The 27335-nt window shown below is 41.1% G+C and overlaps 1 protein-coding gene across 2 annotated transcripts; it reads right to left on the bottom strand.

Moving 5' to 3' along the window:
* Positions 1–185: 185 nt before the first annotated feature.
* Positions 186–25397, bottom strand: HTR2A (5-hydroxytryptamine receptor 2A). Of its 2 annotated transcripts, XM_036390050.2 has the most exons (4): positions 25059–25397; positions 23935–24635; positions 19791–19991; positions 186–5203 (listed from the first exon to the last, which is right to left on the bottom strand). In XM_036390050.2, exons 2-4 carry the CDS (start codon positions 24353–24355, stop codon positions 4389–4391), a joined length of 1437 nt encoding a protein of 478 aa, XP_036245943.1. In that variant the 5' UTR covers positions 24356–24635; positions 25059–25397; the 3' UTR covers positions 186–4388. The 2 variants fall into 2 exon arrangements, with proteins under 2 accessions (XP_036245943.1, XP_036245940.1); XM_036390047.2 differs by having other exon boundaries at positions 23935–25397.
* Between the last annotated feature and the right edge of the window lie 1938 nt (positions 25398–27335).

Here is a 27335-nt window from a genome sequence, read left to right on the forward strand (position 1 = left end):
AAGGATGGCTGTCCTTAGAAAAAGCAAATTATTACAATGGCTCATTTTGGACCAGTTTACTGAGACAGTTAAGACTGCAACATGCTCTTTCTTTTTCTCCAGCAAAATATTTAAAATTACTTTAGCCTTCAGCTGACATTGTACTGAATATTTATGGGAGAAATAAAACCAAACAAAATTAGCTATTTAACACAAACCTCCAGTTTATAAAACAACTGATTGCATTTGAATATTTTAATCTGCTTTACTAGCAGTGCGATCAGACAAAACAGTAAAGCATTGAAACACCATTTTACATTAACATTACAAAATACAATAAATTTTTTTTCTCTATGTATTTACATAAGCAAACATATAGGTATTCAAAATAGAATGCATCTCACCATCTGGCAATAATTACATAGGTACAGTGCATGGTTGACTGGATGGGATAGATACATAGGAATTTTTACCCTGAAGTGTAAAAAGGATGCACACCAGCTTAGGAGATACATGGTGAGCTTCATGTCTTTGGACATTTTTCAGATGCAGTTTTAAAAGTAATAAAATGTCAATCTACTTGAAAAATTGATGCTGAACAGTTTTTTCAGATGAAGTGGTTTTTTTGGATGCAGATATGACAGACTGACTCAGCATGCTTTTCCTGTGAAGTAGGAGAAGGCCCTAACCTCTGAACCAGTCTGTATGAATGTCTTCTCTTTTTTTTAACCTGAAAAATTACAAAAAATTCCATTCCATTCTGATGTATAATGAAAACACAGTTTTTTGGAAGATGGAGATGCTGCTCTGAAGCTGGTCATATTAAACCACGGTGTTCATTCCAAGCATGTGCCAAGTGCTGTAAATCCTAGTTTAAAACAGCTGAACTTTTGTCATCTGTCTGCAGTATAATGAGTCCATTAATTGCTACCTACTGATGAAGAACCCCTAGCAGATTTGGCATGGTGGCTAGAACAAATTCATATCCTGACTCTGTCATCCTCACTAAGGCAAACTGCACAAAAACCTATTAATATTTTGATGCAGGGTGGCAGAATCAGGCTTTTCTAAGTCAAAAATGTCCATAAAGAGCTGGAGATATTGGTCTTTGCTGTGCATTCTTGGCCTTGAGAGGCTACTTAGGCAAAAGCTGCTGATCACTCAATAAAACCGTCTGAGTGCTACAGAATCAAAATGTCAGACATTAGTTTTCCCTGCTTCTAAGCAAAAACTCAGTGTTATGTTCTCTCCAGCTGTCAATTAATGAAATGCTGTTAAGTCTCTTATGTCCAAAATACATGTTTTATTTTAAAATAAGCTGGGAAAAAAAAAGATTGTTCAGAGTCACCTTGTAATGAAACTTCAAGCCAGTAATTGAAACTCTCTGTGATTGTAGTGAAACATTCCCTGTCAGTATTTGCAACCTGAGCAATTTGACATTGTGAACAAGGAACAGAAAGTGAAATGAAAGAGAAACAGAGGGCTGATCTGCTCTGCCACATGGGCAAAATGCAGACAGTAAGTGGAGAGCAGAAGCATTGAATGTGAAAGGTCCAGTAACAATTTATCAGCTGCGAGCTAGTGAAGGAGACTCTGCAGAGCAGCAACTGGGACTTCAGGAGATTTGGGAGGAATTGAGCTCTGGAGAAGGGCAGGGTACCATATACATCATACAGGATGCCGGTGGGCTCTGCTCCCTGGCACAAATGGGCAATAAGATCCAAGCTGTCTGTCCCACCTACTGCTTTGATTGCAAAGCCAGAGAAACTTGCATCAGGTCAGACCTAAATGGTAAAAAATATGGTGATTCCCTCCCCTGGTGGAAGCCTCTTTGTTTCCTTTCCCCTCACATGCAGGTTTAGAGACCTTCAGTCCCCTGTCAATATTCATCACATGAAGGCAATCTGGTTTGGGTACAGATCTAGAGCCTCAGACTCTCCTCACAAAACATCTTTGCTTTTATTACTGCCTGCTTATTCCCTGAGATACCTGTTTCCAAGGGCAGATCCTCAAAACCATCACCCCAGTTGTGGAGTGGAGACATCTGGCCTGTGGGATACAAGATGGGCATTGTACTTAGCTCAAAGTACTAGATTTAGGGTCAATATCAAACTTGACAGGAAAGAGTGGAAAGTCACTGCTCCCAGCTACTGCTATGGTAGTCCTCATACTCAGCTGCATTTAGCAGATTCTCCTTGGAATGCCTTCTTTGCCAGTGTGACACTCCTCACACAGTGCTGGGCAGGAGCAGGATGTGTGCATAGGGAGGTAGGAGCAGCGAGTTCATTTTTGCTTCTGCTGAAGCTGTTCAGTTTGACTGAGATGGTCAAATGTACCCAGAGATAGAGAGAGCACATACAGCACCTGGTAAGCACAGCATTTATTCCACTTGATTTATCAGTTCATCCTAAATGACCAGTTTGGGGGGAAACCCATGTCTGCGAGGTGATAGGTGACATGCATGGCATCATCACTGCGAATGGGGCTGCAGCATGACACTTTGTCCCAGACATGAAGGCTGGGGTCTGTGGGGTGGGTCAGTGTCATCATGTGCATGCAGAGCTTCTGTGTGACCAGTGCACAGTGGCTCCTACCTATCCCATGTCAGAAGAAAGGGCTCATAAAACTAGTAGATTTAGTTTTACCATGTACATGACAATAAATCAGTTTCTTGGAAATCAGTCAAATGCCTAGCCAACTTTTAAGTCCTTGTCTGCCATAGAACAGTATCTTAAGCTAAAGGCCTTCTTCCAAAGACTCCCACCTGGTAGACTAGAAAAGGTTCACTTTCTCTCTGTCTCTCTCCTTCTTTGACTTAGTGGAAATTTAATTGCTCTGTAAAAACTGAACAACTTCAATAGAAGGACAGATGAAGGCATTGGAGTTTTTCTTCTGGATGGGCAATATTTTTTCCACAGAAACTGGAATACATCCTGGTTCTGATGAGGTTATGGCAGAAAAAATAATGGAATGAATCAAATGATTTGATTTAAACTTTGCATGTGAGTGCAGCATTTATATTTGCCCTCTTCAGCAAAGTCCCACTGCCCTCAGTGACATCTGTTATGATGTCATGAAAAGAGTTTCATGACTAGACATGTCTGTCAAGCAATGTATTTTATGTTCTTTAAGCAATGTATTCTGCCCTTGGAACTATGCAGGTGAAATGCAGTGTTGTTTACAGGTCCTGTTATTTTTCAAGTGAGCCCCATTTGCCCATACATATTTCATTAAGGCTGAGTCCTAGTAGTGCAATCTTCTGACCATTCCTGAGCAATCTGCCTTAACAGCAATACAGTGAAACAAGGGAAAACTATTTTTAGCAACTAACAGTTTTTTAATAATTCTGGCTTTACAAGCCCTAAACCAAAACCAGCACATTCTTCATGACGGCCTTTTTTTACCAAAGAGAAGTGATGAGAAAGAATCTACTTCAACCTTTCACTGAAGACTTTACTCATGCAGAGTTTCCTCTGACATTACTTAAATCAGATTTTGTTGGAATTGAACAGAGTCATGAATCTGGAAGTGGTGCTGAAATTATTTAGCAATGTTGTACCTGGTTTTCCACTGTTCTCTCACTTCACCTTCCTGTCAACACCAGTGGGAGGGAGCAGGGAATTAAGACCAATAATTTTGAAAATATTACTTTCAATTTTTAAGCTGAACACATGAAATTTTTGAATGCAAATAAATTGCAAGTCCTGAAATAAAGATTATAAGTGGTGGTGGAAACAGAGGATTATTCAAGTATAATTTACCTTTTAAGATTACTTATTTAAAATACAGAACAAATGGCAGAAAAACCCAGGGACATTTCAGGATGGTTACTGAGGAAGAAAAAATAGCATAAAAACAGTTAACAAAATGTCCATATAATTAATCTATAGCAGTTTTAATAGATTTTTTAAGTACTTTAAGATTTATTTTAAATATATATTAGCAAATGAACCATCATTTTGTTTAAAATTCTGTAAAGTGCTCATTCAGTTAATGATAACAAAACTCATTTGTAGCAAGACAAACTAGCTGGAGCCTACTCTGCAAGAACATCAAAGGACAGCTTAGCTTTCATTTGCAAAGAGAAAAGAAATGCGTAGGTTTCTTCACAGCCCATATTATAATACCAGAAATTGCATTTTTTTTCTTTAAGAAATATATCCTTTAGAATATTAAAAAAATAAGTTTAATAAAGCCTGTGCTTAAAACAGCCAATGTACTGTATGAAAAAAAATTGCACATTTGATACCCTTTCAACCCTGCTTTTCATCCACAGGATAATGTGAGGAGTATATGATGTTGTTGGAAGGTCTCTTGAACACAGCTGATTTTCCTAAGCTATCAGAGCTTCTCACAGCAGGTGGAATTTTCAGCACATACAGAGTGGTTGTCATGGCAGCTGCTGACCATCACACACCACTAACCTTTTCGTTCCCCGGGCCAGTACTTCCCTTGGAGGTACCATCTAAATGATGTGTTCCTATCGTGACCGCCGAGTAATCCTTAGACATCATTTTCACCTCTTTTTTCAAGCTCTTCATTTGTGCTAGCTGGAGCTGTCTGGAGTCATATGCAAGTGCTGGGATAGTGTTCACTAAAATCAGCTGGAAAGGTTTCTTCTCCTCCTTGTAGCGACACTGGATGTAGCGAGAGAAAGCTGAGCGGTAGGTTTTGTTGAATAATGTATACACGAGTGGGTTGACAGCTGAGGAAAGGTAGCCAATCCAAACAAATATGTTAAGGAGTCCTCCAATGACCTCTTCTTTGCATGACTCCTTGCAAATAACAGCCATCACATTGGTGATGAAAAACGGGCACCACATCACAACAAACAGAAAGAAGACAATGCCAAGGACCTTGGAAGCCTTCTGCTCATTGCTGATGGATTGCATGGTTCTCCTCCCTGAAGTCCCCGTATCTCTGTTCAAGGAGCGCTGAAAGAGTTTCTCTGAGGACAGGGAACTCTGAGGGAGGAAGCTGAATGAAGTAAACTTGGTCTTAGGGCCAATGTCATTCACACATAGCATAGCTTCCTTCTGCAGCGACTTGATAGTTAAAAAGTAAGTGACTACCATGATGGTTAGAGGGATGAAGAATGCCACAAAAGAGCCTACTAGAACAAAATTTTCATCTGCAAGTAAGCAGATGTCTTTCTTAAACATGTCCTTCTTAAATACTTTGGAGTCGTCTTGTAGTCCAAAGACGGGTACAGGCATGGAGATACCTGAAGGTGGATGAGAGAAAGAAGAGGTTAAAAACAATAATGAAAAACACTTCCAGACTCCAAGAAAAAACAAATAAACATCTACCTGTGTTCTTCCTGTGGCTGAGGTGATCATAGCTATACACATTACCTCAGCCACACGTAGAACACATTTGCTTCCTTTCAACTGTCCTATGATACCTGGTAGCCAGAAAAGCGTGATTTTGAATCTTGGGCCCCTTGTAATGATCTCCAGACTTGCTCCTTGGTCCCTGCCACCTTGACAAAGGATTTTATGAAATATGACCAAAATGACACTATGTATTTCTTTTCTGGAGTGCCATAAGAGTGATTTGGGACTGTTTTTCATTAGAGGATTAAAAGTGTTCTGGCTTCTAAATAATTCTGGGAAATACTAATTTTAGGAGGAAAGATAATTTTTTGTCATAGGTCTAATCTTTCATTTTGTCTTTCTCTTTTCTTGCTGTAATCTCCATATAGTTAAATGCTAAATGCTAACAAAACCCAGCTTCCCATGTGGCAATGGCCAGATGAACGACAGGAACAAATTAAGCACTGAGAGATACTATGAGGCAGCCTGAGATGTAGTTTATCCTGCAGGACTGCAAAAGTCCTTCCACTATATTTCCAGCTACTAGAGGCTGCCTTCTCTGCACACAGCCATGCAAAATTTGTCTTCACCTGAAGCATGCATCCTTGGCTTGTCATGAATGGCAAGACAAGGTGACAAAGTCCATTCTCCTTGGACGGCTCTACCTGTTTCAAGCCTACTCAGCCAGGGATTTCTGCAAATGCTACTACAGTCTGGGAAAAATCAAACAGCTGCTGTTTCTCTGGTTGTTGGTTTTGGGTTGTTCTTCAGAATTTGTCTCTTCCCCTCCAAATGGATGCTGTCTCTCCAAGAGAGGCAATGTTCACACAATGAAAGAAATGATGTGCTGCAAAGATAGCAAAAGTGGAGTGAAGCAGGGGGTGATAGTGCAGCCCTGTTTGGATAAAAGCAACCAGGATTCAGATTCCTGTGGAAAGTTAGCATAATCTATGAGCTTCAGTCCTGTTTGCATTTTGGATCAGAAATCCCAGTTGCTGTATTTGGCTTATGAGAAATAAAACCATTGACTAGAGAAGAATTTCTTATGATGTGAGGATGCTGTGCCCTACTTGGCTCAGTGGATGCCCAGGAGTGTCCTTACTCCTTCTCAGATGAGTCCTGAAAGATCTGTGTTTCAATGGTACCTTCCTCTATCTCACTTTTTCCCCTTCTTCCCACTCTGCTGCTTAAACTGGAAGCCTTTTAAAAGCATAGCCTGTCTCTTCATTTCACACATATCCAGTGCCTAGCATAATAGCTCCAGTCCTAGAGGAAGACTGTGGAGTACAGGCTCAATGCCAAACAATAATTACCACAGTAATAATAATATTAGATTATTATTCTGTTCAAGTGCTTCATTCTTTTTGTTCTTCTGGAGCTTCTACAAAGACCTTTTTTTCTAGGAACACTGTAGCTTATTTTGTCTTTGCAACTTTGAACTGAGTCATGGCATTGCCTCAGGCCACTTTAGAAAAGTGCTTTTCTTATCTGCCCAGGGCAGAAGCTGGTGGAGAGCCTGTGGTATTACCCTTTCTGTTTCTCCTGTTCAAGCTCTAAATGTTTGAACTTGGGCTAGGAGAAGCCAGTGAGTGAGCTGCAAACTTATGCAGTCTGTGGCAGCTCCTGAGCTGAGCTGACAGAAACCTCCAGTGTTTTTAGCTACTGGCTAAAAAGGTCTGAGTCTGTCTCACTGAAAGCATGGAGGCAGAGGTCACCATCAGAAGCCAGACTGTCCAGGCATGGCTGAATAATCTGGGGTGCTGAACAACTCCAGGGAAATGAAGAATGCTTTGAAGTTAGTTTTCTTTTTTTGGATGCGTTGAAGGGATGCTGAAGGCATCCAGCACCTCCCAGCATCATACTCCAGCTGCACAAAGACACAGCATTAGTCAGAGCAATACCACAAGTTTCCCATCTGCTTCTGCCCTGTGCTGATAACAGCAAGGCTGTTTTTTCATTTAATTCAAAGACCTAGCGTGAGCTGCAGAGATAAAATAAACAAGGGTATTGACAGAGTAAAAAGATGCTTTTCATTACTACCTTATGGTTCAGCTGCATGAGGAGGCATGGGAGCAGAGGCTGCAGCAGTAGAAAGAGGAAAATTTTAGCATAATTTGCATGCTTTTTCAAGGAAGAGCCAAAGTCTGTTACAACTTCTCACCTGAAACAAGAGGAGCAATTCCCCAACTGCTTTGTTTTGTTCTTAGCAGCTTCTGCAGACTGGCATCTAAATCCAGATCTCTGGCTTTAAAAAAGGGAAATGGCCTTCAGTGTGCAGCAGAAGTTCCTGCATTCCTTTAACAAGCATGGAAATGCTGTAGCAGCAGAGCTGTAGCAGGCACTGCTAGTCACAGTCACGTAAGTTTTTCTGAGTGACCACTCAAGGCATCTTTCCCCTACAGCCACAGGGAAGTGGCCTGTATAGAGTTTGCAAACAGCAGAGATACCACGCTTTGGTGGCAGAGAACACTGACAGCTGTAAACTGCTTTTTGTGTAAGCCCAGTTCAGTTGATGCAGGGCATCCCCTCAAATGATACTGTGGCGTTCCTGCATGGAAAACGTTAATGTCCAGCCCAGTTTTCTCTTTTCATATCTCTACAGGAGCTAAATTTACTGTTGTCCTCCTGAAAGCAACAGGGTTTGTTCCCCCTCAACAGTTGGCTTCTGCAGCAAATTCCATGAGGACACAGGGACCAAATTCAAAGGCAGTCATATTTAAACTGGCAGTAACAGAGCTTCCATGTGCAACTCACATCCACTATTTTGATGGGATTTTTAGGAATCATCACATATGGCCAAGAATATCACCCACATGTCACATTTGGTCAAGATGAAGTTTGTCCTGTAAACCCATAACAAAAAGCCCTAGTCTAAAGTTGCATTAGCATTATTGCAACTGACTGAATTAATTCTTTAAAAGTTGAATATGAATGATCTGTTTCACCTGGATGGTTCAGATGTATACTCCCTGGTTTACTTGTCCTTGCTTTCCAGCTCCCTGCTCTTGGTGACTGAATGTTTAAGGAGACACAGATGGTGCCTGTGCATTCAAATGTCATAAGAAGAAAATCAGCTTCAGAGAAAGGATCATGCAGAGCTACCAGGTAGGGACAAACAGGTGGTTGGGAAGTGAAGCATGTGCCAACAGTAGATCTGGAGGAAACAACCTGGAAGGGCTGTAACAGAAAGCTATTCCACACCCTGCCCATTCCATGCTCCCACTAGTTCAAGGTCAGTCTAGAAAAAATCTTGGTATCCCCTGAGGGCTTCTTTTATGATTTTTCTTCCTTGGCTTTCAAAAGAACTAAACTGAGGCACAAGGAAGCATTCAGCACAGAATAGGAGCACTTCATTCAAGCACTGTAATGTAAGGTACATTAGCCACTCCATTTCCAGTTGACATTCACACTTGGAACATTTTCCCTTGTCAACAAGCCCTAAATATTATGTTCCTCTGGCACAAGGTGGTTTATTTAGATGGTATGATTTATACACACGTGGCTGTTTCAAACTGTGGATTTTAATAAACCGCACAACAGATCCCAAACAAGGAAGATGAGTAATAAATTCTGCATTAAACCTCAAGAATTTGGGCATAGTTTCAGAATGACAAAAGGCTCTTGCAAACACCAAAGGTTAAAAGTAAAGCAATGGTATCCTTTTTGTTCTCTCAAAAAGTCTGCTGAAATTGACAAAGGTTGATATAGTGCTACACATTGCTGGCTTCAGAGGTATACAGCAGCCATAAAACCACTTTAACTGGACAGGTAAACTGGGTTTGCAGCTGCCTTGAGCTGCTGAGACTATCCATAAATCAAAGCCATAATTTACAATGTGTGTGTAGGGTGGCACACTTGGGTTACTTGGGGTGAAGATAAGGAGGGGGAGGTGAATTGATAAGGTCAAGGTTTTTTCAGTGAAGTCTCCTTTAAGCAGAAACTGTCGGTCACATGCTTTCACCTTGCATATATCTATTTCAATTTTGTTTAATACAAATGAGCATTATTCTGTGCCTTAATAAATGTCTAAGGGTTAGGAACTACCTTTTCGAAATGTCACTACAGCTTCTCAAAACCTTTGGCACTTTTGTTCACTTTCTCATGAAAAACAAAAAACTCTCCCCATCTCAGGTTTTGGCAGTCATATTGATTCATACATACCAGGTCATGGGCCAGCTCATGGGCCACTGCACAAAGATGTGCTGTGACACTGGGGACCTCTGAAAGGATTGCTGCTTGAGAAGGCCAGTGTCTCCTTCAAGCAGCTCAATGTGGCCATGTTGTCTACTTTCTTTAGAAAAGACCATGCTGGTATCTGGTGCCTGTTTGTGCTCAGAAAATATCCTCTGTTGGTACATCTACACATTCAACCAGCAAACAGATGTCCATGTATAACTCACCTGCTACATCCCAAGGCATGCAATGCATAACCTCAGTTTCATGCTGTATAAAAATCTCCTTGTTGCACACTGCCATCACATTTTTTTAACATTTTTGACTTAATTAACCACACAAAAGAATATTTGTTCCCTTGGGCTGCCATGGTGCCCTGTGTGGATATTTGTTCAAGGAACACAAGCCACGGTGAGTCACTTGTGGCAGAAGCACCATGGACCATGTCTTCCTCTGAGTATCAAGGATGGCTATGTGTCTGGATCTTATATGAGAGCTGGAGTTTAGCAACAGTTACTTCCACTTAAACATCTGCAGAGGAGCTGCTCAGTTTGGCTTTGTGTCTCTGTTTGGCATTTGACACTCACCATTATGGTTGGTACATCATGACATTTCATTATTTTGTCATTACATCATTGTTTCCTCAGACCTGCAAAGAGCTGCTCTCTGCATGCACCTGACAATGTTATTCCCCCACTGACTCTTTTCCAGTCATGACAAACCCTTCACTGTGATAATTTTGTTGCTGCCAGAGTAGTGCCAGCCATATTTCCAATGTGTGCAGGTTGCTGATGGGTGGCAGTGCAGAAGCAGAGATTTCCACCTGGGAAGAGGGGATGTTGAAAACCTCGGTGTGGATTGGGAATTACCATCTGAGGCTGCATCTAGTTAGCATGAACGTTAAAAAGCTTCTACCTTCCCTAGTCAGCGTGACAATGTCCCCAAAGTCCTGGGCTAGAATTTCTCCTCACATGTGAGACCAGCACAGAATCCTTCCCTGGTGGTAGGTAAATGTTTTGGTGGAGGCAGAAGTGGATGAGGAGCATTCTCTCACAAATCCCAACATAATGTTTGTTTTCAGATGGATTTCCTCAAGAGCTAAGTGAGTCACAGTGCCTGGGGAGCATCGTCTCCTTTCTGCATCACAAGAGGCTGTACTCACAGGAATGGAATCAGAGTGAGTCCATGCATTTTCCTTGTAACTGCTGATAGACCAAATTTAGTTACTTATTCAAAGGCACACATGAAGCTGGTTTTCTGTATCTTTCCCATGGAACACTTCATTTGGTCACACGCATTCTAGTTAATACAAGTGAAAGGAAAACAAATTTAACATCATGTAGAGGGGGTGCCAGGTAACAGCTGGATTACTTCATTAATTTTGAAACAGCTTTGTTCTTGACAGCTCAGAAAATCTCTAAGGAAACATATTATTTAGCCTAGCAGGAGATACATTCAATTCTTTTATACGAGAAAAGTATGGCGAATGATAATTTATTCGAAAAATTATCTATTTCACTTTAGAAAAACAAAATCAGAGAAGTCTGTGTTTCCTAGTTTCCTATGTTCCCCATTTATGTCCTCGGTCCTGAAGCCTATTTCTTAACAAGAACAGAGATATGTGTCTCCAAATTAATTTGTAGAACTGTGATAATAAAATAACTATTAACAGGATTAGAGGAGAATTACAGGAAGGATAGTGCAAGAAATTAAGGACAGGTGCCCCTTTTTGACCCAGCTCTATAGAAACTCTGGCATTCAGAGTGAGCTGAATTATGAGAGAGGAAGCCGCTGATGGGTCGCTTTCTGCTTTGATATAATTCTCAAAATGTGCACACAGCCCTATTTCCTAAAGGCAGCAAGAATACAACAGCAGGAAATAGTTTCTTTGCTTTTGGCTTTAAGTGCTTTTCCTGCCTATGCACTCCTCAAATTCTCTTTGCTAGTTATACTGTAGGACTTGTTTACAGTCTGGTTCCCCTAATTTTCTTTTCGGATTTTTCAGGCCTCCTGAGTATTTGAGGGAGCTACAACCTTTTGCCCAGCAGTTTCCAGTGGAGCCTATTCCCCAATACAGTCTTTGCTTTTCAACTGGGGACATTATTTTTCATTTGGACAGAGGCTTCCTCCAAGGTGTTTTTTTGGCTTCTCACAGAGATCTCCAATTAAGAGAAGCTGTTATCTCTCTGTCTAAGGTGGTTACCCAGTCACTAAAGGGCATATAGAAATCTACACCTATCAAACAGCTAGAAATAAATAAAAGAAGGTGAGGAAGCAACCTGCCTGGAGGATGCTGGCTGAGTAGAGCCCAAGTCCAAGGTGGACAGCAGCTACAATTCTGCTGCCATTTGGGAGCTGGAAGGGAGCTGGGCATGATGTGCCCCTCCAGGGGACATAGGCTAATGCCAACTGTAGGCTAATGCCAACTGTAGGCTAAGGACACCCTTCATCCGTGGTGATTAGAAGTGGTAAAAAGTAACTGACCTTACAATGTAGCACTTAATATTTAGTCTGAAAATTTGCAAGGGGTTCCACATGTCTCCAGCCTATCTCTGTACAGAGGGACAAGGTTCTCCTCCTGCTATTTGAGGCTGCTGCTTCTGTGGCTCAGCAAAGTGCACAGAGCAGGTGAAACACCCTTTTTCTTTCTGTGTACTCAATTAATATTGTTTATATTGCATTGGTGTTTTTAAGTTCCCAATAGCAACGGTTTAATTTCTACTCAAAAGAAGTTACAAATTTATAGTTGGCACTGGCCTAGGTAAATATGTTAATTTGCAAAGGAAAAGAACCTTGTGTAGGATCAACTCCAGCTACCTGTGATACCCCCTCTGTTTAGCATATGAGCTTTCTGTATTCTATGTCAGATGGCCTCGCAGCATTTCACTGTTCAGGCCCCTAGGGGAGCAGATTTGGGGATAATAGTGCTTTGAGAAGAAGGAAATACCATACCTTTTTTACAGGATCTTCCTAGATCAGATGTTATCAGTTTGTCTTTTTAGCTATGAAGCTTCTAAAGGATCCTTGGGCTAATTTATTATGTGCTTTACATGCTACACACACAGTAAGGCTTAAAAAAAATACTTATAGCAGCAATAAGCCAGAAATTACGGAAATATCTCAGATATTCCACTACCATAAGCAAATAATGCCTCCTAGAGCAGTCTAAGTGATAAGATCCCCTGATATTCCAGTTTTTATATCTCTGTCTTTTAATTATTATATGGTGTGATTTGTTGAATGCTGATAATTTCCTTAACTGTGCCCTAATCTTCCACTGAACTGAATGGACCTTTCTGTTAGTATCTCTGAGATTTCTTCAGCAGTGCTACTTGGCCTCATTGTGTAGTTTAAAAGGACGCTGAATGTAGCTATCAGATAAACTTTTAAATTATTATTTTTTTACAATAATTTCACAGTCTTATCCATCTGAAGAGCAGAGATAACAAAACCTGTAATTCTTCTGGATTTTCTAGACCTCAGACCATGTCCCAGTTGTTTCTCCATGACTCCTTTTGTGGTTGCTTGCAGAAGCTGCTCAATAAGCAAATTGTCAGCTTCTTACTAGTTATACAAGAAGACTGCAGCAGTGGCTGGACAGTTATTGGATAGATGTCCTGACATGATGGATAATTTGGAAGGAAAAACAGAATGAGAAGCAGCTTAGAGACCTGCACAGGTCTGAAGATGATGAGTCAGGATCCTGTGCTTTATGTTTCACTGTCCACCCTGTAGCTAATGCCCTTCACCCTGACTGAACTCTGTTAGACCAGCCAATGCCCTGGTCACGCTTACAAGATAACAGGGTTGAGAAGAGAGAAAAAGGGAGCATATCTGAAGGGATTGTATCTGCCCATATTTCCACCATCTACTGGTTCCTGTGTGGGTGCTACAGCATGATCCCTAGGCTCATCTTTCTGTTAAGTGTCACAAAGCACCTTGGAAATGAAAAATAAATACATGATCTGTTCTTGCAACAAGAAATGCTGGAGCGACCTCCTCATGCCCTGCAGTAGCGTGCAAGGCAGGCCTGGATTTAACTGGGGAACTTTCAATCTAAAACGTCTGAGTACTTCTGCGCTTGTAAGGGGAAATTTACACTGCTCACTCAGTGCACCTTGGACCTAAAATCACAGTTTTTCTCTCAGGATATGCACAGTTCAGTTCAGACTATGATCCTGGCAATAGTGGTCAATTTGACATTTCAATACTCAGATCAAATACAAGAAGCTGTAACAAGGGCTATGTTCTGCCAAAAGGAAATAAGTCTTCCCAGTGGGTGTGATTTATTTCCTACATAAAAGCAGGATTGAGTACTGTGAAATACACAGATACCAATTTTGATCAGGCAGAAAAGAAAGCCTTTATCACAATGCTACAGCCTGCTTTCAGGACATCACAGGAGCTCAACAAGCTATTTTCCATCAATGACCCTGGAGGACATCATAGGCAAAATCACCTGACAGGTGTTTCTAAATTTGTCTCAGGTAATTAGGAATATGTTGTTGCAGTTCTGACAAAACCCTTGACTTTTTTTTGCTGGGCTTCTGCTTAGAAATGATGCCAATGGCACAGGCCAGATAATGTGTGGGGAAAGTTAATTACAGCCTAAGTGTTCAATAGTTTGCAATGTTCCTGCTGGTAAAGATAAATGTAAGCCTTTAATTTTAAAGAATTCTGTGATACATGAACCTTTTTTCATGTCATAAAACACAACATCTGGCTTAAGCCAAATATAATAAATAAAGGAACTTGTGAAATCTTTCTGTATAATTTTAAAATGAATGAAATTTTCTCTTTTCTTGACATTTTCGTTTATGCAACACTGTGCTACTTGTGCTAATGTGCAGCACCATTTTTAATTTAGAAGGTGATTAAATGCAGTCACAGTGTACAGACAACAGAATTTATGAATCCCAACATAATTCCTTGTACCTTGTTCTTTTGTTATCATTTGTGCTGCATGTGGCATTTTCTATGCAGAAATCCAGCTCCTCTGACTGGAGATACTGCCTTTTTTCTTAAAATGTTCCATTTACTCTGATATACCCTACAAAGAGAGACTGGCTGATTGCAGGCCATATTGGCACCCACCAACTTATTTTTATTCATTCAAAAAACCCTCATAACAGGACAGGTCTGGTCCAAATGAACTTTATGCTTCTTGCTGGTAGCTTCAAGAGGAAGAAGAACACAGTCCTTATGGTCTTCAAAACAAAGACAAGTTTTTTTTTTTTTTAAAAACAACTAATTCTTTCATCTGCACCTTGACTAAGCAGGCTCTTTTCTATTAAAAATACAGCTCTACTGTTTATAACTTGCCTTTAAAAATAAAACCAAAGCAGAAAGAAATGCCACACAATAAGGTTATGACCACCCCTCATTCCTTTTTTCACCTGAAAGGCAGATTGCTTCTTGCAAAAGGACTGCTCACAAAATGAGTGTGTACCTTTTTTATAGGCAAAACCTTTAATCTCATCCTAAAGTAATTACCCAAAGAACATGGTCAATATATACATAATAATTATTCTTCCTTTGATGACACGTATTTACTGGTATAATATATTCTCCCATCCTGATGAGTGCTGGATTGCTCAGTGTCTTTGGTTTGCAAATGTGTCCCTATGAACACATGCCTGCGTCTCATATCTTTATGTTTCCAAATTTGGAGAATTTAGAAAGCACTTCAATCATTAACATTCCTTTAAGTATTTTTTTTCCATAAAGACAAGTAAAATGTTAGTAACACCTCCTTGTCAGATGAACAAACATATACAAGTTCAAAACGCAATGAATGCTGATCATTTCCTTAACTTTGTATAGAAGTTCAAAATGCAAGGTTTTTAAACCTTCACTGTTATGGGAGGGAGATATGTGTGGTAAGCTGATGGTCTGGTGGATGTGTTCACTCTTCTGGGAAGAGCAAATCAAGCAAAGGGTTCTGTTACATGGAGAACATGGGGATAATTTACATCAAAGTAAATAGGACATTCGTGTGTCTTTCTCAGAACTATCTGAAGTAATGCCTCATGACCAGAATACATGTGCTAGTCAACTCAGGAATGTGCATCACAGCACTGAATGTTCCTTTTCCATGGAACTGAACCCCAGACAACCTGTACATGAAGGGCCTGTTCTCATTAGCTGTCCCTACTGTAGGAGTCATTAGTATGGCAATGAACTTTCTACTGACATAATTGCTGCTGACTACTGAGCCTCATACCTTGTGTCTCTGTGAAGAAATACAGTGAAGATTCTATTTCTGAGATGGTTCTGAAGCTCTAATACTTTATTCATGATATTTCAGGCCAACACCCTTCATTATAATTGACGCAAATTTCTCTGTGTGTTGTGCAACAATTTTTTTCAACTTTATTTTATTTTTATGGCATCATCTACATCCACAAATTGTAAAGGTCCCAGGGTGCCCAAACATAAAACCTACAATGTTTGCCCCTGAGATCCTGCAGGTGGAGTGAGCAAACAGTATTTTCAGTCTCTGAGAGATGGTTTCATGAGTGTGATAAAAATAAAAGAAATGTTCCCTAGGGAAATGATAGTGTAGTAGATGGTTTAAGTTTAGCTCCAGCAATTCCAAATTTAGGTGCTAAGCTTTAAATCTATATTGCCAGAGTACTGTTCAGTGTGTAATTATTTGCAATTTTATATATTTTGGCAGTATATTCCATGTTTTAGAAAATGATCTTTTCCTATGCCAAGGCATCCATAAATTAGAATTGATTGAAATGGCAAATTATGTCACCTGGAAGAAATGGATGTGCAGCAGATTCAGGACAGGGATTCTCAGCCTGCAGTTTATTAGCTGTTTGTGCCTTTTGAAACCTGTAAAGGGATTTTCAAATGAAAGCTCTCCTTGACAGAAAGAAGACTGAGCCTAAGGAGGCCAAAGCTGTCAACAAAACACAATCCAGAGGCACTGGTAGTTGAACTCTCCCAATCCCTGCTGCTTCCCTGGCCTCCAAATGCTGTAAGGCAGCAAGAAGCCATGCAGAGAAATTGCAGGCTGCCTGTGAAGGGTGTGTAAGCCTCTGTATCGGCATAAAATGTCACACTGCCAAATTATCTGGGGGCTCAGTTGCACTGGGCTTGATTTGTACACCTGGAGCTAACTTCACCCTGCACTTTGGAGAAAGTTGCTTCACATGCCACAGTATTTCTCATTTTCGAAGCCTCAAAAGCAATGGCAAAATTTTAGAGTTATGTGGTGGGAGGTATTTTACCAGATTCATCCAGATCCATGTTGGGCTTTTTTTTCTGCTTGAAAAGTACTGAATAAATCTAAGTTGTTAGTGACTGGGGAGTGCAGAGACTGCCTGAAGGCAGTGAACAGATGTGTAGGCTGAGTGAGAAATGATAAGAGAAAACTCAGCTTAGAGTGCCTGGGCTTCATCAGACTTCACATTACTTAGACCATTAACAGAGGAATAGAGAGAAATAGAAATGAGGAATGTTATATATAAGGACTTAACATTCATGCCTGTAATTCTTTTATGTTACCCTTTCAAGAAGGGGTGATGCACTGTTGGCCTCTTGCAGAGCAATGCCTTTGTCAGGCCCATTTAGGACCCGAAGGTACTTTACATGTATTTTTCAGTATAGGCTCTATTTACAATTCTATAGATTCCACTTCCATTCAAAATTCTACTTTTTTCCAGCAAGGGAAAATCCTTTGGCTTTTTACACCTGTTCTCAATAATGACCTCTGTGCTTTAAAACAAATGGAATAATTTTCAGGGTTTAATGAGCTTTTGCCTTCAACAGCTACAAATAATCTAATTATCTAACCACTGTGCACACTGGATGATTTAAGAATTAAAGACACAATTAGAATCTGTTACAGTAATTAGAATCTATTTTAAACCAATTGCCTGTGGCATTACATGGTCTAGTGAAACAAGGGCTTTTGGCTAAATGCTCTTCTTCCACTAAATGCAAAAACAAATGTTACCACAATTTACTTTTTTTAAACTGATAAAATCAATATTTTAGAAGTCAAGTAAACTAAACTATCTGTGCTTTTTTCTGCTGTTTTTTAAATGCTTCATATGTCACCGAAGCCAATGGAAGGAAGATCACTGATTGCCTTTGGTTAAAATTGACTAAATATATTTGCGTATTTAGTGAATAAAGGAAAATTATAAATTTAGTGAACAAAAGTGTAATTAATTGGGTACACTAGAAGTTGTAATCTAGGTGAGTTGGGTTCAGGCCCAACAAATCAGCTAGAAGTATTTGCAGGAGTCACTGTTTTGGTGACACAAAATGTGTGAATGAGATGGAGTTATCCTATTATCCTTCCTATTTTCCTGACATCCACTGTTCCTTTACACATGTCCTCATCCAGCTGCAGTAAAGCAGGACTCTGTCCTCTTCACTCATGCCACACTGGAGTGGCTTCCAATAAAATAAGGAGTTGTATTTTTCAGAGTTCTATAAATAGAGACCACATTGCTATCACTTGCCATGATAATAACAAGTAACATCTGTGACTCATCACTGTTAGAAGACAGTTTCTCCAGAGAGCAGAAAAGGTGTTTTTACAATGGATATGTTACTAGTTATTACTGCAAAGAAAAGACATAACTTTTGAAACAAAATATCAAGCTATCAAATAAATAAACCCTCCTGCTACATAAACCATGTTCTAACTAATAGAGCTAAAATAACTTTTTTTTTCCAGATTCCTTTTAATAGTGAGCTAATTCAAATACTCTGTCAGTAAGCCCCTGTCTGAGAAAAGATGCTGAGCAGAGTGGACCACTGGTTTGCCCCTGGTCATTCTAATTCTGTGAATTTGTGTTTAAAAAGGGCAGTAATTTCACACACACTAAGCACAAAGCACCACACACAAAGTGCAGACAAACACAATATGCACAATTTTAAGGGATGCTTGACTTATTTATGCTATATAGAGAGAAATGCACAGAAAATACTTGCACTTAGCAGTTTCAAAAACTGGAAAAACTGGACAGAGTAGGTAATGTTAAAAAAATGTGACTGTAGAAGAGACAAGATATGTTTCATTTAATCTAGATGAAGATATCTACATCTGAGTTGCTATAGGCTTCCTTCATAGTTGAGAACTAGGTATGTTTAGGATGGAGTTCACCTGGCCAGTGCTAGACATCTACATCTCATCAGGTGAATGCATCCCAGAGCCAGATGCTGTTGAGCCTCATCAGGTTGTGTAGAATGCAAAACTGTTCTCCTGTTGAGTAAAGACTCCCATAATTTCTTGCTGTGCAGCAGAAGATACAGTATTTTAAATCTTAACAATCCTAGACTGCTTTTTCTCAGACTGTGGGTCAGGATCAAGAGAGAGGTCAGGAGATGATTTAGAGAGCCAGGCTGGCAGCATGTTAAGCATCATCTCCTCTCCCTCCTCTGGGAAGAGTGGTAAGGGATCACTGTTACCACTTGCAATAATTTGTATTAGCCAGGAAAGGAGCTAATTTCCTTTGATTGCTGACAGCTCACATCTCTTCCAGGGCAAAAGAGTGAATTTTTCCTGCCTCTAATACAAGTGAGCTGCCAATGCTCAAGGGTCTACAAGCACTGAAAGTGTTTTCAAAGCATTTGAGAACCTCCACCCCAGCTGTGTGAGGAAATTCCTGATGGCATCAGACACCAAACTCTCCCAACTCCTGTACCATAAGACTGCCCTGGAAATGCTGCCACCAGGGGAATAAAAGATCAGTGTTCCCCTGCCTAGTTTTGAGGCTCTGGGTTTTGCCAGTGCAAAAAGAGATTTGTGTACTAGGTCATTCAGAATACCTATTTTGGACTGTAACTCTGAACTGTCCTCTGGACAGACTACTCTCACTGCACACAGTATCTGTTTTCTCCTAAATAGGATGCATAAATTCCCCACCATACACACCGAGAAAGGCAGAGAAGATCTGCCCATGAGAAAAATCTCTAAGCAAATTACCCAAATAAGAAATTGGGAACAACTGACTTACATATAAGAGGGAAATACTTTTTTTCAATTGATATATTTTTTTTTCTCTTCAGATGTTTAGGTAATGATGATTCATCAGTATGGGAAATCAACATATCTTTAAAATAAACTTGAATGTGGTCATGCTATCACTGATGTGTATTCTTTCAGTGCTGCTCAGGTCTCCTCCATTTCCCACTGTTGTTGGCTTCCATTGCATAATTACTACATTACAGCACTTCATAGAAGTGGAAAGCAAAATACTGCAGGCAGAGAATAAAGTTTTAAACTGCAGTATATACATCAAATCCTCTCAAAAGCTGGAAAGATGCAATTACATGCTGAAATGTTGCCTCACTTACCAGCTGATATGGTCCAAACAGCAATGATTTTGGCAAAAGCCTTGGTTCTGGAGTTGAAGCGGCTGTGGTGGATGGGGTTCCGGATGGCGATGTAGCGATCCAGCGAGATGGCACAGAGGTGCATGATGGACGCCGTGGAGAACAGCACGTCCAGGTAGATCCAAATGGCACACAGCTTCCTAGGCAGAGGCCATTCGTATCCTGCACAAGAGAAAGTTGGCATCAGCTAAAGATGGGGCATATATCCCTTGTTGTGACATGTGCCTTAGTGCATATATCCTTCTAAGAGGATAGTAGTAAGTACTATGTAGTAGTAAGTGATACATTTAGAAGCTGCCTGACACTGTTTTAAGAAAATATTTTTATTTGTTTGCAGCTTTTTAACAGTAGCTTTTGGGGTTAACTCTGCTTCTTTCCCAGGCTACAGGCAGCATATGTGTTTTCTTTTTAATTCTATTTGCATAATGCTAGTGCTTGGTGCTATGATTAAACATTTTTGGCAGCAAATCTATGAAAAGAGAAGCAATTTTGTCATTGTAAATCTGCAAGTTCTCAATTTTGCTTTCAGACTTTCTATCCATGTAATTACTGCATTTTCAACACCTGCTGATATGCAAAGCTGCCTTAATTCTGAAAGTAAAACTTTGGATTTAATGGAGCTAAAGAAGAAAAATTATTTATTGCATACCAGTGATATTTATCTTACCTGTCTTTAGGCCTCTACCACATACCTAAATAAGGATATTCCCTCTGTCAATGAATATTGATAGGCTCCTCCAGGGAAAGCAAGCCAAAGCAGATGCATTAGTTTTTACCAATATCCAACCTACAGCTTCTTTGCTGCTAATTAAGCCCTTACTTTTTCCTTGTTTTTTCCACTACCTATGAAGATTAATTGATTACTTTCCTTTCTCAAAGCTGTTGGGAGATGGCTATCATGGCTTGCCTAGTTTTGTGTTTATTTTTTTGTCCTCCAGTCTAAGAAAAACCTAGTACTTTATCTTTTTCTTACAGATCATGCTTTTAAAACTTTTTTTCCTTCTTGTTTTTCTGCCCTAGAATGCGTTTAATTTATCTGCATCTTGTATATCATTCAGTGACTAAAAGAGGACTCGATACTCTTGCAAAGCCCTCCTGAGTGCTAAGTGAAATACAAGACTTCTTCATGCATCTTGAAGGGAGTGTCTTTACTTACACAACCTGGAAAGGTGTCTTTTTAATGAAAATATCATGCTAGTGAAGCACATTTAGCTAATGATACATTTTGACAGCCAGATCTTGTTCAGCATTCTTGAAGGCCTGACAAATTTCTCCAGTAGAAGCTGGTTTGCTTTACCTTTGCACTTATCCTCACTGAATGTTGTTTGTTGGTTTCTCTTCAGGGGTCCAGATTCTTGTTGATGATTCTCATCCTGTCCCCCTGAGTGCTTGTAACCTCTCCCAGCTTGGTGCTTTTGGAAAGCTGTATAAGCTCTCACTCCACACACAATACATGTTGTTCAGAGCAGTACTAAGCAGACCCAGGCTAAGCAGAGCCCTGCAGGACCCCCATTCAAAATCCCTTCTATTACTGCAGTGAACCACTAATAGCTCTCCTTGGAGCAAGTTTTGCAGTTATCTTGTAGTGATTTAATTCAGAGGATATTATCCAAGCTGCCCATGATAGTGGCACGGGGCAAAGCCAAAACTCACATTGTGAGAATATGTAAGTATTTTGGGGACTGCCCGTCTCCTTTGGAGATATAGTACAAGATTTGCAACAGCAGGAATGGAAGGAGAGGTGGAGGAGGTAGGTCTGTGCCTAATGACATTTAGTCTCAGTGAGTCCTGAGGAGACCTATTTCTTGGTGTTCTTGGGTTGCTGTAATACAAGCTGACCCTGACAAGCCATACAGCAGTTATGGATGTATTTTATCATGTTTTCTGCTCTTCTGTTGGGAAGTCTGGTCCCTGGAGTGTGTTATGTGATGGCTGGCTTTCAGGGGCATGACTTCCCAGTAGCATCTCTCTGTCAGGCCAGGCCAGTTTACACAGGGAAAACCATTAAAGTATTTTTACACTTGACAACATGCATCTTCTCTTCCTTTGGGAACACATTTGCCATATCCTTCTACACATTTGCCATATCCTTCTAGACTTCTCATCTTTGCAATAAACCAGGATGAGGGAGGCATAAAACAGCATCTGCCAGATAAACTTCCTTAGAGATTACAGATTCAGGAAACTATATGAGAGGAGAAAACTCTGGATGCAATAAGGTGCCCCCTTAATAGGGGTGTAGATAACATCCTACAGAAGTTTTCTGCTTTGTAGTCACGTCCACCTTGGCAGGACTTACTGGGTGCTGCCTTTCCCAGCAGTCTGGGGCTGCTGGGTGGATGGAGAACCCTGCCCAGCCCAAAGGGTGCAGACTGGCACAGACACATGGCTGGCATGGCTGGGCACCCAAACCAGAATTGCCCACAGCAGCTATAAACCTCTCAAGAAAATCATCTCTGGGCAAAGCAAGAGCCATACCCCTTCAAGGGCTGCAGAAGGGGTGGTGGGGCACTCTTGTTCCACAGGCTTGGAGGTGTTCTGGCAGAGCAGGTATGTGCAAAGGCCTCCTTGAGCTCAAGACTGTCAGCATAGGTGATGTGGCTCAAGTTGAGCAGCTGCAGCCAAGAAAATGCACCTATGGAAGGGGAGGTTTCCCTCCATGCCATCACTGATCATCCTGGAAGTTGATGGTGCACCACACCAAGATGGTTCTCCTGGTACCACTGCGTGCCACCAGATGATTTTTCACCCCAAGTCATGCTGCTTCCATTGCTGATCTAGCAGGGAAGGAGCAGGGAGAGAGGAGGCAAAGCCAGCGCAGCCCCTCCCCGGTGCCCCGGCCGTCTGCAGGGAGGCGGCGCAGCCTCGCCCGGTTCGGGGGCTCCGGCTTCCCGCCGTGCGGGAACGGCATCCAGCGCCCCAGCCAGCCCCAAATCCCTCCCGAGACACGGGTTCCGGGCGCCTCTTCCCTCGGCAGCGGAGCCCGGCCAGCAGGAGTCCCTGTTGCTTGTCTCAGGGTGTCAGGCACGACTCAAATCTCACCCATCGGACAATTCCTGTTTCACGCTGCTTCTCCCGCCAAAGATAATCGCACACTAATACGGTAAATCACGGTATTGCACCATGACTGATGCCAAATGTGGTTTGCAAATGCTACTGGGGGCGATCTGTGTAGAGACGCTGAAAATGGAAAATAAACTTCCAACTCTCTGGATTAAATCTCCCTTAAGAACAGGCTCATGTTTGGACCTTAAGTCCAAAAGTAGTGAAGTAATAGAAATCTTTCCAAACAATCCACTTTCCTCCTGGCTGCAGCAATTCAGTAACATTGGAAAGACCATTTCTGAAGTTTAAGGACAGTAACAGCCTGACAAAATTGGTGCTGAACACATAGGGTGCTGCTTGCTCTGGCATGAGCTGTGCTGCAAATTATTTTGGTGAAAATGAGAAGATCTGCTCTTAATCACCTGCAAGGGCATGAACTGTGAGTCATTATTAACTTAAATAACTTCTCTTAAGAATAATAGTTTTGCATTAAATGTTACTAAACAGGCAGAATGAATGCCCATCCATTTCTTAACTCCTGCACTATTTATTCCAGCATTTGCTAGTAAGTAGATGTCTAAGCAGGGTATTGCTGATAAGAAAATTATTTACATTTGTATTACTTCGTTAAAACTAATTAAAGGGGGCTGCCTACTTTGAATCTAAAAGTGGTCATTAGTGTTTCAGTGCATATTTGCAGAACAGAGTAACTGGCAGGACCCTACATTCTCATTGGGAATATGAAAATTATGAGCCAGGGAAAAAACCTGAAAGCAGTAGAAAGAATAAAGCATCTTCATGTACACTTAGAGACAATTCATCTGACAACTGAGTAATAAACTGATGTTATGGACTGTGTTTAAAATGCCTGTAGCTGGAAAAATAAAATAGGAAACTTCACCTGTTCCACCCATTAACCAGTGACACACATTTCAATTTATAGGGAGTGATAACAATTTTCTGTGGTAGGAGAATGAAATCATAATGACAACAAGATGTTATTGCATGCAATGTTTAAGGCTTATCAATACATGTAGTAGGTTACACAGCTAATACTCACCATACAGTATAGTTAACATGGACACAGGCATGACAAGGAAACCCAGCAGCATATCAGCTATTGCAAGTGACATTAGAAAATAGTTAGTGGCATTCTGTAGTTTTTTCTCCAGTGAAACAGCCATGATGACAAGAATATTTCCAGCAATGGTTAAAACAATCACTATCACTGTCAGCAAAGCCGGCCAGTTTTTCTGTGAAGGGCAGCACGATGGGCTCATGTTACTTTCACATGAAAGATTGGTTAGGTTGTCAGAGTTCACAGTCAAGTTGCAGAGATGTGATATATTTTCTCCAGCTCCATAAACATTTCTGTAGAATCTTCTCTCATGGTTTATTTGTATGAAGGAGTTTGCAGTTGGGTTCACAGAGCTCTCTCCATCACAAAGAATATCCATTGCTAAGTCCAAAACCACAGACATAAATTGTGAAAAACAGGAAATTAGCACCCTTTGTCACCATTGGGCATTATATTCCTCAGCTCTCCATGCCAGAAGTTGAGGGTGCACAATCTTTTGTCAACTGTATTTTTGCCACTGGTGCGATGTAGAAAAACATACCAGAATTACTCCAAAAGCTGAAATGTTTTGTTTTCAGTTCCAGAGGAAGTCCAGTGTTGGCATTTATTGAAAATCCAGCTGAAAAGTAAAATCAGGCTGTAGGATACAGAATGTGGACTTGAGGCTTCAGAGAGCAAAAATGCTGGAGAAATAAAAGACATAAAACTTTTGCAACTACTAGGACTCCCCTCTGGAGCTACATCTTATTGCTATTGGTAACTGCTATCACACAATTTTAAACACAGCAGTATTAAAATATCTTGCTGTATTAAATAGCAAAGCTCTTGCTTCTCTATTAAGAAAGTTGATTAATTATTCCATCCAGCGTCTTTTTCTTGAAATAATTAAATATGCTCTTATTTATAGTGCATCTTCCATAATATGGCTGATAGTCTCTGTCTTCTGTTGTATTTCAGAACCATTTTCAGCCTCATATCAGAGACTACACATTCTGTTCCATGCTGATTTTTGTAGCTAATTGTACCTTTTGGCCCAGCATGGCTTCAGAATGGAAATTAAACAACTAGATACTGTTATAAAAGAATACAATTTAAGGAAGACTTACATTGCACTTCAGAGCCCACTTTCAAACCGCCAATATATGCACTTTGCACCCTGGTTTACAATATTCTTCGCTGCGTTTAGCCAGTTCTGTGTCTTTTTTCTTCAGCCTCCTCCAAATGGTGGTATTTCAAATAGTTTTTTGACTTCTAAACTGCACACTTGAGTGAAGCCAGTTCCTGTGCTGCAAGGCTTGCTCTTTTCTTCTGAGAGATAGGCTGCTCGCCGGCTCTTTCCTTGTGCATTTCCCCGCCCCAGGGCAAGCTATATTTAAAGTAATAATGATATCAGAGCCCTTCTTGAAGTGACACAAAAGAAAGCGCGCGCACACGCTCCCGAGAAAGCAGCCTGCACGGAGGAATTACTGATTGCAACAGGAATGGAATTTCTCCCTTGCTGCCTTGTTCGGATTGTCAGACCTCCCACTCTCTGGATGTCAGAAACTGCAAGGTAGCAACAGCAGAGGAGGGCAGGGGAGGGCAGAGCAGAGAGGGTCTTTTTGGTAAACTAGCAGCTTTTTCAGTGCTTGTTTTAGAGGTTCTCTGCTTGGGGGCTTTTTCAGCACACGCTTTCAGTTTGCAGCGGGTGGCTCACAAACAGCTGCATGCAATTACAGGGATTTACAGGATGCAGGCTTGAGAGAGACAAAATCTAAGGCTTGCAATGGTAGATATTAGTGAAATATGTAAGTGAGAAGTTTTTTCCCTAAAGAGGGGAAATTCCACCAGCCTTAAAAGGCAGGCATAATATGCAGTCCCCTTCAGTTTTAACTCCAGGTCTGTGCTGACATATGAATCAAACTGGCAATAGATATTTATAAAAAACTGGAGTCACTCTGATGTCATACTCATTTGTCAGGAGATAGATGTAACTGCTAACTCCAGCAGCCTGTCCCAAGCAGGCATCCCGAATGAAGCAGTTCTTTCTGTAAAGCAAAGTGTGTGTAGAGCAAAGGGGTAACAAAACAGCCTGACACTGCTTCTGCCTTTTACTTCTGCTGCCTGGACATACATGAAGAAATAGCCAACTCTTCAATTTTCAACCTAAAAAAAAACCAGTTCCCAGACTTTCTGAGACTTAGTAGTTGTCAAAAGTTTGGCTGAGTGGGTTTGCTGCTCACCCACACATCCTGAAATATACTGCAGGCTTCCCTCATGGTGAGGGCAATGGCTTTAAACAGGCAGGCTCAGGCAGTTCACAGTGAGAGCTCAGAGAGGTGCCAGTGTCACTGGGCACCCGTGGGTCCTGGCAGACCCTTGGGAGCTGCAGGCTGCTCCCATAGCTCAGCTCTGTGTGCAGCACTGTTAACCCTGCTGCAGATCTCTGGGAGCTTCAGACACATGGAGCCTTACTACAGTTCAGCTGACATGTGCTAATCTCTTCATGGACCCAAACCCATATCAAAGTGAGTCTCAGGCACACACTGGAGCCCATTTAGATCAGTGGGGCACAATTACAGAAAGCCTTTCGCAGTAAAGTTTTTTGGAGCCAGTTTTACCCACAGGTGAACCCAGCAAGACTGGGCAGATGAGGCAGTAATTCCCACTAATGCCCATGTGGGACTTGGAAATGCGTCATGGCAATACTAAATTTCCCAGTCCCACAGGTGAGGCTAGGACACTATCAGACAACACAAACTGGTAAAAAAAAAGATGGTAATGCTGAGTTTAGCAAGAAATGTTTTAGCCCTGGCAGTCTCGTCCAGAAGCTCGACAAGGAACTTTTCTCTCTCCTTTCATACAATAACCAAATGGCTTACTGTGTTCACCAAGTGAATTTGCCATCCATGCTCCAGAGGGTTTGGTGGCCATCCCCACGAACGTGAGAGTGCATATCTGATACAGAGGGTGGGCTCCACTCCTGCTGAATGCAGCCACTGTGCAGAATAGGGCTCAGGACCCCTTGGCTAGGGCTACATACAACCTTTGTGAGGAGCCCAGGTGTCCTGCTGCTTTCTTAGAAGGCTGGCTCTGGGCTCTGACAGCTATAGGGTAGCAGTCGTGGGTGTGTCATGCGTGTCACTCCTAAGAAAGAGTAGCAATATGTTTCTTGATATAACTCAGTGATTTTGCCAAGCTTCATGGTAAATGTGAGAAGGTTTAATAAGATCTGATGACAAGGTGCACTTGATTATTTATGGCATAAAGGACAGGGGTCAGACAAAATGGGCAGTGAAGGAGACTCTCCTGTTGAGTCATGAGGTTCAGAAAAGACCTCCTTGTGTTCTAAACTCCTTCTTAGAAGAGAGTTTATGTGTGCCTAATTCCAAACTTAGACTTAG

This window comes from Molothrus ater, chromosome 2 (assembly GCF_012460135.2).
Source record: "Molothrus ater isolate BHLD 08-10-18 breed brown headed cowbird chromosome 2, BPBGC_Mater_1.1, whole genome shotgun sequence".
NCBI classification, from domain to species: Eukaryota; Metazoa; Chordata; class Aves; order Passeriformes; family Icteridae; genus Molothrus; species Molothrus ater.

What these genes read in the sequence shown, in the direction of transcription:
- HTR2A (XM_036390050.2), bottom strand. Translation starts at nt 24,355, where the DNA reads ATGTCTGTGGTTTTGGACTTAGCAATGGATATTCTTTGTGATGGAGAG. An exon ending in CATGTTAACTATACTGTATG is followed by an intron (nt 19,992 to 23,934) that starts GTGAGTATTAGC and finishes TCTCTTGTGCAG; the next exon opens with GATACGAATGGCCTCTGCCT. An exon ending in TGTTTGGACCATATCAGCTG is followed by an intron (nt 5,204 to 19,790) that starts GTAAGTGAGGCA and finishes ATCCACCTTCAG; the next exon opens with GTATCTCCATGCCTGTACCC.